General features: G+C 40.2%; 1 protein-coding gene across 5 annotated transcripts in view; it reads right to left on the bottom strand.

Annotated features, from left to right (window-relative positions):
- Positions 1-2,011: 2,011 nt before the first annotated feature.
- Inpp4b (inositol polyphosphate-4-phosphatase type II B) overlaps positions 2,012-13,755 on the bottom strand; it is a 461,147-nt gene continuing 449,403 nt past the window's right edge. For 3 of the 5 annotated variants that reach the window (XM_090356905.1, XM_090356906.1, XM_090356908.1), the window contains one exon: positions 2,722-3,623. In XM_090356905.1, the coding sequence (XP_090213031.1) occupies positions 3,449-3,623 (175 nt within the window). In that variant the 3' untranslated portion in view covers positions 2,722-3,448. Of the gene's footprint in view, positions 2,208-2,721; positions 3,624-13,755 lie in introns of those variants that run through there. The other 2 variants (XM_090356907.1, XM_090356909.1) reach the window with 2 other exon arrangements.

Genomic DNA, 13,755 nt, shown 5'->3' with positions numbered 1-13,755 from the left:
TTTTTATTTTAAATTTTATATTGTTTCACATTTGGTTCTTCTTTCTTTGGTTTTCGACTCTATATTTGAGCTGCAGCTGGTAAAGTGATAGTGCTCATGGGGATTTCCCTAGTGTTTCACATTCAGAAGCAGGCACGCTGGCACCCTTGTCTAGAAGGAAATGGTGAAGAGTATGCTAATTCTGAATACAAATTCATGTGAATTGTCATTCCAATAAGGTTTCTTCTTCCAGACTTCTACATTATTATTTAAAGAGAAGGAAAACCATAAAATGCTATCAAAAACCCTACAGTTGGCTTCCTATATTTTTTCAAAATTTGACACAAGAGGTTTGTTTTTTAAATATGAATAAGAATTATTGTTTAATTCTTTAAATGCTGGTATGCCAAATAACGTCTCCCGGGACTCAGACAATCATTTGATGGGCAAACACAGATTTCACAACTATTTTAGAAGATTGTTGTCATCTCTACCACTCTACCTTAAATTCAGTAGGCCAAGGAAAATAATCACAGACCTTCCCATGCGGAAATAAAGCAATTCTAATATTCTATTTAATCACTGAAATGGAGAATGAATTTTATCAGAGAACTCTGTGATACTTTTTCATTGAACAAATCCAGCACATTTTCAGTTAAAGAGCTATAAACAGTTTGGCAATTGTTTCAGTAATACCCTCAGGCCATTAGACAAAATGATAATTATAGTGTGGGAAGGCCCAGTGTTATCTGAAGTTTTGAGCAATTTGGACAACTCAACATGGAAAGAACGATCTGTTTGAAATCCTGATTTTAACAGACATCTCTGGCATGGAGTTCATGTAGTTTCACCTAAGAGATACCTTAATAAGCCTCTGGTATTTCCAAAAGATGAAGAATAAGATTTATTTTTTCTGAGTGGCATGCTCCAGTCATGAGAAACAGAAAACCTACATCTGGAAAAAATACAGATTTGATTTATTGAGATTTTGTACTCCAAATTTCAGTTCCCCTTGATAAAATCCAATTTTGTTGTCAACCTTTCTTTGATAATTGGCATAGCAATCCAGGGAAGAGACAAGTCATAAGAAAGGTAATTAAATAAAATCAAGGAGAGATTATAATTGCGATTCTGCTGTTTTTGAATAGGCCGTTGGCTTTAGTTTACCAATTTTTTGAATACTGGTTCTACGTAGGGCGATCTCTAAGGCAATTACTACTTTGGCATTTTGTAAAAGTTTTAAATGGTGTTATTTTAAAGACGCTGAAATTCAGCTAGACAGAATTTTGTGTTCCTTGGTGATGGTAGCTGCATAGGTCTTACAAGTTTATTTATCCATACTAACTTATGTCGAAGTGAATTGCAAATTCATATCCAGTTGACTCTGGGGAAACATCTGAAAGATGTCATGAATCCAAGGTGGACAGTTTGAGCTGATGGGGATTTTCACTGGGTGTCATCAACAGACTATTCAGCTCTCACCCCCTTGCAGTGTTGTATCATTAGATAAACACTCATACAACCCAGATCAGAGTTTTGAAAAAGCAAAAACAGTCTTAAAATGTGTGCATCTGGTGACGTTTCTCCATCGTCACCTCGGGACTGGGAGAAGCAGTCAGAGCTGACTGAACACAGACACCCCTGCACGCTATGAACAACACAACTTACCTCCACCTCGTGTGTGTTCACCAGGGCAATCAATGTCTCATAAAGGGCCTACAGGGGCTCTCAGGGGATCTGATATCAAGGCTGTACTGTAGCATCCCGTACATTCTTGCTCCCGTTTTCCTTCTCACCCTCTGAATCACACCAACAAACCTGAACACTTTTCACTCAAATACTTCATGAATGAAGTTGACACTCTCTCGTTTCAATCAGTGACATTCAGCCCCAAGGAGCCCCGAAACAGAAATAACAATGTTAGATGTCAGATTTTTCTCGCACAGGGATAAGCTAATGATGATTCAAGCAATCCCTCAATGTGGGCAAGGGTGCCCCTTCTGCAAATTTACTTAAAAAAATAGACCAAGGTAGAGAGATTTTTTTTTCCAACCGAAACGTATTCGTGTTTCTGTTTATTTACATGCTGGTAAACTTAGGTGTCAGCTTTTCCATAAGTCCCTTCTGGAGGTCGGTACTGCTTGGGGAAAGCCATCAGCTGGAGCATGTTGAAAGCATACTTTCTGCATTTGATATTCTTCAGTACATTCTCTATACGGCATCCTTCTCTGGTGGAAGGGGGAAAGCACAAGCTCATGAAACATGGAATAAATAAATATGCTTTATTTGTTCAATGCAGAGTTGCAGCAACAGTCCAAGTAAAAATAACAAAGATTCAACTCTACATTTGTTTGTGTGTTGGTTTTCCACAAGTGATGATACATCTTACAAAATTAAATCCCAGGCCAGGCCCAATACCCTTTAGTGCCTTCGCAAAGACATGACTAAAGCCTCTTTATATTCTTACAGACATGTCAGGGTTCATAAACTCTTTAAATATAATTTACTCCACAATACAGTTTCACTTGAGTTTCATAAATATATCTGCCTTTGTAATATCTCTTCCACAAATTAATTTGTCAGTCTTTTTAAAACACATTAAAATCTATATGTAGCCCTAAGGATGCAGTTTCTAGGAATAATAAGGCATTAAATTGATTAACTCTGGCCCTATAGACTTTTAAAGGAAAGTTTCATCTCTATTTTTTTTTACTTCATTATTTTAGCTGTGCAACAGAGAGAACATGGCTTTCTGAGGAGCCTGGTCCAAGCCTCATCTTTGTGAAGGAAGAGTTCTTGTCCCGAACAGTACAAAAGTCACAGGTGCTAAAAATGGCGCATCAAGACACAAGGAAACCTTGTTAGAAAGAATAGAAAAGTACTCTGAAAGCCAAATCAATCCAAACAATAGTTACAAACAGGATCATTTAATTACAAAACATAAATAGCCATTCTCTCCAGAAACGTATGTGACAGAAAGGGGTTAATCAAGTGCAGCAAAGAAATGAAACAACAGGTTCAAAGACCGAAGGGAAGTGTGTTATTAGCACAGTGGAAGGAAAGTCTGGAACCTCCCCCATCCTGGGGGCTTAGCTCAGGGTTTTAGTCCAGTTGTGCAAATTTAACCTCAATTGCTTTGAATAAATTGAATGGTAAGAGGAAGAGGAGGTTCAGAACTTCAAGCTTTCAGGATTCTGTTCTTTGTCTTATTCCAAAGACAATCACTGGGGAATTCTTCTTGAGTTACTTAGCAGTGGGGAAATGTTTTAGGAGGAAGAAAAGAGCAAAGTGACTGACATAATGCATAGTACTTTTTGTCCTGTAGAGTTTAGGGAAACAAACAAAAACACAAAATCAACATTTTTTTTGTTTAAATTTGGTGAATCTGAAAATGTAGAAAGAGTACAGCAGTGTCCCCATAATTTAAAGTCCATCGTTGTTTTTTTTTAAAAAGAATACAACATAAAACTTATTGGTATTTAGCTAATAGTAATGCGAGACTTAAAATAAGCCACACAACTAGCAGGTGTGAGCTGACAAGCAGCAGAGCCACAGGATAGAAGTGTCGAGAAGTTGGCTTGTTATCAGTTAGACAGCCTGTTTCTGGATCATCGGATTCGTTCAGCGCTTCCTGGGCTTGTCTGCTGTTAAATAGGGAGGAGTTGGAGGAGAGAAGAGAACAGGATAGCATTCACAGAGCAAAGCATTGAGCCTTAAATACTCTAACACACAACACACGATCCTCTACATGTTTCACATGGAGCTTACATGCTACATAAGTTAAATGGTCTCCCAAAGCTCCGTGTACATTGATTTCTCAGCAGACTACGCTGACCAAGTATTATTTGCAAAAGGTGAATCCTTTTGTTCTATCTGGAAGCACATATCGGCCCATGGGCTGTCATATGTATAAGGAGACTCAGCTAAGAGTAATAGCATCATTACGACTGTATGAACACAACTAAAATATGGATCAACTCATAAAAGGAAGCTCATGAAGAAATCTTTGGGAGAGGACAGAGGGTGTAATGGAACAGGATGGATGGGAGCAAATGGATGGGTCTGTCACATTCAAACACTCCCTCTTCTCCTGGTATACCTACATGATACATTTAAAATGCTATAAATGATTTACTGAAATGGGTTTGCGTCTAACACGAAGGAAGCATCTGACATGCTGTCCTTCCCAGACACACTATTAGTTTAACACACGCCCACAGCTCTGAGCCTTTCCGTTAGTCTAGCTTCTGAACCCATGAATTATTTTTGGCCCCTGCTGATCTTAGATAGGAACACATCTGTCTCCTGTAGATTCCTGATCTGGAAAGAGAAATGTATTTACAAAGTCAGAGTTCAGAAAATAGGAGATTTAAAATCCCAGTTCCCAGATTGTGTACTTTCGGTGTGAGTAAAAACAGCAGCAAACCAGGTTTTGCCTAAATGCAGTTCTTAGGATGAACATGAAATGACACTTTTGAACTAAGTCACAGCGTGAGGGAGGCTGGGATGGTTCACCGGGACACGGAGCACTTAGAGTTCCTACCACATGTAATAGCTCCACAATTATCTAATCTCCTTGAGCCCCTGCTCAATGGGGTGTTGCCTTGAAAAGAAGCTTCTTTCCAAGTCTCTTAATTACGGGCCCCTCACAACATGGTAGAGTCTCTGAAGTCTGCCTCCACAGTCATTGTTGACTAAGTATAGGAATAAACAACAGCACTCACTATTCTTTTTCTCTTTTTTTGCCAGTCCTAGGCTTGATCTCAGGGCCTGAGCACTGTCCTTGGACTTTCTCAAGACTAGAGCTCTACCACTTGAGCCTCAGCACCACTTCTGGCTTTTTTGTATATATGTGGTACCAAGGAATCGAACCTGGGTCTTCGTGCATGCTAGGCAAGCACTTTAACCACTAGGCCAAACTCCCAGCCCCCAGCACTCCTATTCTAAACAGTCATTTTAATTGTGTGTGTTTGTGTGTGCTCGCACATACACATCTTGCTACTCTAGCTAGAACTTTTTAAACTTGGAAGGGTACAGCACCAAAGGAGGTCGCATCCCGCTGCTTCTCAAAGACGGTGAGTGTGCTGTGGGTCAGCAGTGGATGAACATGGCCCAGGTGTGGTGTTCAGTGGGGTCCACAGTACTTACAACCAAAATTGATTTGTGCACCACTCTGGTGGCTATATTCAAATAATTATGCACATATGAAGAAACTACAGTTACCAAATCTACCATTCTAAAGTCTGGCGGTATAAAAAAAAAACAGCTAAGCTGAGCATGGTGGCTCACGCCTGTAATTCTACCTACTCAGGAGGCTGAGATCTGAGGATCTCGGTTCAAAGCCAGCCCGGACAATAAAGTCCATGAGATTCTTATCTCCAATTAACCACTGGAAAACCGGAAGTGGTATTGTGGCTAAAGGGGTAAGGAGGTAGCCTTGAGCTGAAGAGCTCAGGGGCGACGGCACTCAGGCCCAGAGTTCAAACCCCACACGCCACCCCCCAAAAATTAGGTAAAAATAACTGTTCTATCTCATGCCTGAGCAATACTGGAGACTAAATGTTCTTCTTTGCAAAGAAGTTCACTTCACCTGCACTAAGAGTGTGAGTGATGTGTGTGTGTGTGTGTGTGTGTGTGTGTGTGTGTGTGTGTGTGTGTGTATGTGTGTGTTTCAGGGGTCAGAATGTTTGTAGGCACATGGGAGGAATGAAGATGAGGTTATTATAATAATTATTAATGTCATCACTGATGAGTTTTCCTGATCTGTCCAATTTTAAAGTGAAGATTATTTATAGTAAATCCTAACATTATTTTTTTCTCCAGTGTTTTCTATAGAAGAGAAGAAACAGATCTCCCTCTTTCTCTCTCCATGTACTTATCTTCGATTGATCTGTTTCTATCACCTATTGATCACCTATTATCTATTGGTCAACTCTCTATCCATCATAGGGTACATATTACATGATCACTGAAAATTTAGGTTAGAATATTAGCCCAAACTTATCACCAGAGTAGTCTAAAAAATAGTTCCCTTCCCTTCCCACTGAGGTAATTTTATTAATAGACCATGGCTGAGGATAACAGCACTCAGATAAAAAGAAAATAAGGCTAAAATGTAAGTAGAAAATGTCATGTAATAACAGTCCTTTCCCCAAGTAAGGGACTCATTTATCTACACTTGTCAGGAAATATCTAGTATTTTTCATTCTGAATGCTGTGTATGCTTCTCAAGTGAACATTAAGTTAAAAGTCTCTTTTTATAACGTTCAATTCAATTTGTCTTACAATTCAATGCACTTATTGCTTTCTTTACCTCAATGCTGGTATCAAAATAAACTGGAATACACATTAATAATGATCACATAGCTGGGAATTGCATCTTACACCTATACATCCAGCTACTTAGGAGGCAAGAGGATTATGGAGCAAAGCTAGTCTGGGCCAAAAGTTAGTGAGATTCTGTGTCAACTAACAAGCTGGGCATGGTTGTTGGTTTCTCCAAACCTGGATAGGTGAGAGGGAAAAATGAGGAAGATTGCAGTCCAGACAGGCACGGCTAAGAGTCCTTGATGTAATTTGAAAAACTAAAGCAAACAGTGTTGGCGGTCCAGTTCAGTGGTAGAATGCCAGCCTGCCCAGCGATCCCAGGGACCTGAGCCTGTTCCACACCACCACCAACCGCTCACATAGAATCGTCCCTCTTACTCAGCTAGAACTCAAGCCAACTGGCCTCCGAAACTGCTGTAGGGCTTGAAGGCAGAAGACCATGACTGGGCCACAGAGTGGACAGGGGGTGGGGGAAATGCTTCTTCCACCTTGCCGAGAGTAGCACACAGCCATTTCTGTATGGACAAACATGGATTTCCAAGGATTCTACAAGTACAAGATGCAAAGATCCCATAGGTACTAATAGCAGCAATTTATTCCCTGGGGAAATTATGATGACCAATCAATCAATGGCTCCCTGAAGGGCCAGACATGAGCTGGGCTGGTGGCTCAAGGACGGAACGTGACCCTTCACTCCTGAACAGGCAATTACTGAATCTGCTGGGTACAAACAATGTTTCTTTTGAAGATTTGTCAAAGCAGTCACTTAAAATAGAAATAAGCACAAAGAAGCCTCTCCTTTTAAATACCTGGCCATCTAGGTGAGGAGACATGTCCTTAAATCAAATCTCATATGTGTCGTTTTTCAGTACATGCTGATTTTCTTGGCTTTTCTGTGGATGACCCTATCAAACCTTGGGTCATTTCTGAAAATTATTCTTTCAAATTATTGAGATTTATACCTATAAAGTTATAGCCCCCTTTCCTTCTCTTGCTGGGTCATTATTCATTAGGAGCTTTGCTATTGGATACTTTATTTCTTTAGCCATTACAGTGCTTCAAGCTTCCCAAAGGAAAATTACCAATTAAAAGTGAATTTTTTAAAAATCTTCCATTGTAACCAGTAAATGGGCAAGCTCCTATGCTAGGATGAAACAATTTCACATTTAATTACCTGCTTCAAGTTTGGAGCTGGGGGATACTATCTTAAAATTACAAGCTGCAGTGTTAAAGGCAGTATCTTACAGAGCTTTATTTGACATATTCTCATCATAGGGAAGAATATTAATCAAGCACCATGTTTCAGCCGTGGCTTCTGGAATGGTACCACAAATGCATGAAATAAGTACAGCACAGACAGAGTGTCAGAGCTTGAGGAGTCGTTCATGGGACACAAAATACGAGATTCTCAGATGCAAAACTGATTTGAATTTTTTTTCAAGTTGAATCAATATACATACTTAATAAATAAGGTATTAATCTCAAGTCTTCCTTATGCTTCTCCAGTAAAAAGGAGCATGTAAATGTTCTTAAATATACTGTATCTCTGGTTTAGGTTTTTTTTTTACAGTTTAGAATATTAAAAGTAGATTCTGATCATTTTCAAACCCTATGCAAATGTTTAGAGGAAGGAGTAATTTCAGTAAGAGGAGATCAAGATGAGCTAATTCTGCTGGTTAGAAGTAAGAGTAGCTGGTGCAGGCCCATTAGCCACATCTCACGTGCTGTTGTGGTTCTAAGTAGATCTCACAATCTGACTGAGAACACAATATTTCAACCACAAGAACAGCCCCTAGCTCTTCTCATTTGGTGGTGTTTTGGTTGTATGAAGTGCAGACAAAATTAGAATACCTTGCCATTATAGGCAGCTAGAGTCCATGTGGTGACATTATCAAATGGTGCCTTCTTAAAATACTGTTTTTAAAAGAAAATTACAGAATTAACAAGTCAAGAATAGGTATGAAATTGTCCTGGTATGAGATTTAAAAGTGCTTTGTTATTTACAAAAAAGAAAAGTAAAGACATGTATAATGAGATGAAAGCATAATTGCTTCCATTAGATAATTATCAGAGAACAAATTCTACTTTGGATCTCTGAGTATTAGAAAGGAGAATATTTGGAGCAGATCCAGAAAGAAATCTTATGGTAAAGGACTGAGGAGAAAACCTTATGAAGAGCTATTTAAAGTTAGGCTTGCTTCGACAAAGGAAAGCTAATATGCAATATCAGCCTAAATATGACAAATCTAAATATTAAAATGTAAGAGGTAAAAAGACAAGCTTAATAGATCTATTAGTGGATTGCTTTCTATTTTCCTTGCTTCTTCATACTTTTTTGAGGCTCCAATCCAGGGATTTCAGCAGCATTGAAGCCTAAGCTAAATAGATTTGGCCTTCTTTCAGGATCTAGGAAATGTTGGGGTGTCCCTTGGAGGGGTGATATCATGTGAGTGGATGCAAGAGGGTTTAAAGAAAAGAGAGAGAGAGAGTCTCTCTGCCTCTTCCCATCACTTGCCACTTCTGTGAAGTCTACGAGACAAATGCTACCAACCTTTCTCAATCTCGCAACACTGCACACGGGACTCGGACCCAGGGCCTTGCACTCTTCCTGGGTGATTTTGCTCCAGGCTGGTGTTCTACCACTGGAGCCACACCTACACTTCCAGCTCTTGGCGGAGGACAGGAGTCCCTGATGGCTTCAAAACTCAAACTCAGGTCTTAGCCTCCTGATAGGTAAGATTACAAGCATGAGCCACCTGAGCCAGGCTGACACACTCTTTGAACCGCACTTGGGTTTCATAGTGAGGGCCGAGAAGAGTTTCAGTATCTAGCAACTGTCTGGGGAGAATGAAGTAATGACAACGAGCCAGGATGTCCTTCAGGTAAGGAGCTTTGCCTACGAGGACGGGATGGCAACAGAACCATGAAGATAGGAAAACTAAGCATGAGCGTCCTTTCCTTGGCTTTTCTAGTTTATAGGTTTCCTAAACTGGACACAGCTTTTACCATAAAGAATTTGATGACCGTGGTTTAAAGGGAACTATGGCTGTGCTGCACCTGTGCCAAGAGAAAATGGAGACCTTGTTTTCAAGGTGAAGGAGAGGTGAACACAGAGGGCCGTGGGTAGTAAAGTCGTGATTAGTTTTGGGTACAGCACACGCCTGGCAGCAATAGGGGCTGCTGGCTTGGGCCATAACTGCAACAAGGATGAAATAAACTGGTGATTGGGGCAGTGAGGTAGCCTTTGCAGTGCCCAGGGCAGGAGACAATGAGTCTGAACTGGAAGCAAATGAGAAAGGTGGGTGAACTAGGGATTGAACTGATTCCTTGAACATGGATTGAAGTAATTCCTTTTCCTATTGCTCTTCGGTTTCCAGTCTAAGATGGACGTCATCTGAAAATTCTGGCATGTTGAGTTCATCTAGGGACCGCTGAGGAGAGGAGAAAGGATAAAATGATGGGCACTCGGAAGAAATGCATTCTGTTTAAACTTGCTAAGCTCCGTGCATGATTCTAGACAAGATGTAGGATTCTAGACAACAAGTAGGATTGAAAAGATTATCTTTTTCTGTGGGGGTCAGTGTATGGATTTCAATTCAGAGCCCAGCACTCACCAGGCAGCTTTCCTATCACTTGATGCACACTTCCAGCCCTTTTTTCTTTTATCTCTAGTTTCAGAAAGGTCTTGCATTTCTCTGCACAAGGCTGAATCTGGGATCCTTTTGTGCTTCTAGTGAGGCTAGAAGGACAGGGACATCCCTCCATGTCTGGCCTTTTTATGTTGAGATGGTTTGAGTTGGCCTTGAACCATGACCCTTTTCATCTCAGCCTCTTAAGTAAGTGGTATCACAGGCACGTCCACCATGCTGCCGCTTGGACAGAATCTTGTACCATACATCTATGGCCTACTTTCAAATTTTCCTGCAGAAAGTAGGCTAATTCGGTGAAAGCCATCATTGATGACTAGAGACAGAACTCGGGGCAGAACCCAGGGGGCGCTGGGCATTGGTAATGCTGGGGAAGGAGGCAGGCAGCAGACAGGGACAGAGGAAACCAGCACAGCTTCAAAGACAGAGGATGACTACAGTGCGACAGCTGCAGCAGCTGCACTAAAACTGTTATGATGTAAACAAAGATCCCTAGACTCAAGCATGGTGCCACATGTAGCTTGTGACATGGTAGAATTTTAGAAATAGGAATCTAGAAGCAGCTGAATAAGTGGTGAAGAACAAGAGACAGAATCCGGTATGGTCAGAGCACAGGAATTGAGAGGAAGAAAAGAAACCCGCCATGCACTATGTAGGTCTTCTGATACATACACATTCTTTTTTGAGGGGGGGCAGTACTGGCCTTGAACTCAGGGCCTGAGCACTGTCCTTTGTTTTTCTCAAGGATAGAGCTCTGCCATTTGAGCCACAGCATCACGTCCAGTTTTTTTCTATGTATGTGGTACCGAGGAATCGAACCCAGGGCTTTGTGCATGCTAGGCAAGCACTCTACCACTAGGCCAAACTCCCAGCCCATACATACACATTCTTATGTACAGACATGTAGGCACACATACAAACATCAAAAGTACATAAATACTACCTCCTGGATTGAACTAATTCCTTTCCATACTGCTACTTGGTTTAAAGCTTACAATGTATTCATACACAAAACACTTATTAGAAGCATTTTACCAACACAAATAAATACCACAAGGACTATGTTGGAGTACAGTATTCTGTCATTTAAGTTCTAATGACCATTAAAGACCTTTAAGTATTTGGCACTGAATTTTCTGCCCAATTTCCCAGGCCTGACTTTGAGGGCATACAGACAGCTACATTCCTACTTTTATAAACCTTGAGTTTAAAAAATAATCTATTTTCTACTGACAAGAAAACTATCTCCTGTGATTGTTTCAGACCAAGTATTTATTTTCTTGCTTAAAAATTTATTTCCAGTATCTCACTATAAATTGCACTTATTTGAACATAAATCTTGTTGACTCTTTCCTGATCTATACCTCTTGTCCGAAGGATAGAGAGTAGCTAGCATGCATGGAAATATGATTTCTTAATATCTAGAATTAAATATGTTGTAGAAATTCTGGATCAAACAACAGGAAGGGTCTGTTTGATGTGTCAGCCAAAAGGAGAATCATTTCTGAAACTAACGTCACCCTACAACTTAACATTTATTTGGCATGGAAAGAAACATATAAACCAATATTTTACAGGAGCAGCTTTAAGAGGGGCTACTCTGCTCCTGCCATTCCTCTCCAAGACTTATTGCAACAATTATTTTAATAAGAAGTGTGATTGATAGAAAGCAACTTCAGCTTTCACCCCCAGAAAAGAACAAGCTTAACAAGATGAGCAGGAAAGCTAGATTAATGTCAGAGACAACAGTGTTTCAGTGCGAGGGATGTCCCAGAGCTTCACTGGAATTAAAATGAACTCTAAGGGAAATCAGGGACGAGAGAACCCAAACCCAGTTCTGGCACAGAGGAGAAGCATTGCTTCAGCTACAGGAGACCTCTGGGAACCTTTAGGGGCTGGGGTAGAAGGGTATTGGTACCGAAAAGAAGCAGGGTGTTGGTAGAGTTGACAGAGATGGTAACAAAGCTCGGGAGGAAACAAGAACGGAGCCAAGAGGCTAAAGGCAGGCGAGGCCAGAAAACTGTGCCTTGTTCAAGGAGAGTGTGTGGTCAACAGGCAACCTGGAGGCAGAGGGTGACATATGAGAGGGGCTCCTGAACTTCCCGTAATGTCAACATCATTCCGCATGTACCTTGAAGAAATACAATCACTGTAGAACTTCAGAAACAACCCTGGAGGAGGTAAAGACTGGGAAAAAGAGATACTTCAGAGATCAACTAATGGGGTCGTATGACAAGCAACAGAGGTGCAAAACTGCAAGAGAAGCAGAAGTGTGGAGAGGCCACATAGGAAAGACGAGAAGTGGTGCCAGGAAACATCTTGGGGGACGAACTCCATGGAATGGTAAGCACAGAAGCCATTATACACGCTGAGGCTGGGAAGCCAGTGTCTGATCTCGGTTGCATTCTCTTTCTCTCCCTGTCTCCTCTTCTACATGCACTGAAGCGGAGAATCAGGCTGACTCTCAGAGAACCATTATTTCTGAAACTTGCAACAAGGCTTTGCAGTGAAGTCTTGAAATAGCAGGGTTGTGTACCAAACAAATGGCGAAGGGGGCAAGCACGATGCAGCAGCGGGAGCCAGGGCCAGCAACTGCTCGGTGCTCCCTGCTCTGATGAAAATGAAGAGTGTTTCCAAGAGGGCCGTCGGGGCCTGCCATTCCTTCCTTCTCCACACAGCTGGGTCAGAAAACACATTTCTACATCAACCATTTCATTTGACTGGGCCAGGCACAGAGGCAGGGAGAGGGAAAAGCTATATTTTTGCCCATGTTTCTCTTTTGTGTAGGCTCCTTCTGAATCACTTAAGGCTTCTCTTCAGCTCTGATGACAGCGTTGGAAGAGACCTTGAAGGAATCTCTGGCTCAAGCTCTGCATTTTTCAGCAGAGAAAGCTCAGCCCTTCCCAAGAGTACTGGATCTTGTCAACAGTCTACGTGAAAATTGTTTAAAAATGAGAAATCAAAAGAGGAGAGAGAGTAATAGAGGATACATTTGATCGAGGTGCATTATATTCAATGTGTAGCAAAATGCTATACATTTTGATCAAACAATTATTTTTGTGTCATTTAAGATAAGGATAATAGTATTGTTCTACACAGGCTAATGTGAAAATGGAACATGTGTGGAAATACATGTGTAAACTGCCTGTAGCAGTTTAGCATGGCCTGGTGTCTATGAAGGATTTAGAAAATTGTAGCTGTAATTATTGGTACAACTATACATATCAATAATAAGCTAGTGAAAATGACAATGAACTAATCTGTGAAATAATCTACTTCTCTTAATGGGTTAATAAACTTTTAAAACACTCTGCAATTCAGTATTATCCATCTAAAATGTACAACCTGCAATAATGATTTCAAAATAACTATTATAGTTAATAATATATTGTTGTTTGGATTTGTAAATATACATAATTCATATGATATTATCTTCTCTAGTCTCCCTAAACTTAGCAATTGTACATTTGGTAGGCTATTCTACAGAATTTTTATTCTTTTTCAAAAGATTTATTTGAAAATGTTGCTTGTTTGTTTTTATTATTACATGCTTTGTAGTTTTTATTTCTTTTACATTTATATCCCACATCTAATATAGCCATATCTATAAAAAGAAAAACATTCATTTTCATAATTTATTTTAGCCCTTCTGAGTAATCATTAAACTTTGAAAACATTTTGCTATAATACTTTTAATCAGCAGTTATTAATATGAATTAGAATTTAAGCTCAAATATTTATACCTTTAATAATTATAAGCATTTAGCTTCTTATAATTTAGATAATGGTAATTAGGGGTTGG

Source organism: Megascapheus bottae, chromosome 23 (assembly GCF_031878675.1).
Source record: "Megascapheus bottae isolate mThoBot1 chromosome 23, mThoBot2.hap1, whole genome shotgun sequence".
Classification (NCBI taxonomy): Eukaryota; Metazoa; Chordata; class Mammalia; order Rodentia; family Geomyidae; genus Megascapheus; species Megascapheus bottae.
The sequence above is the reverse complement of the archived record's forward strand: the minus strand, read 5'-3'. Positions and strand labels throughout refer to the sequence as shown.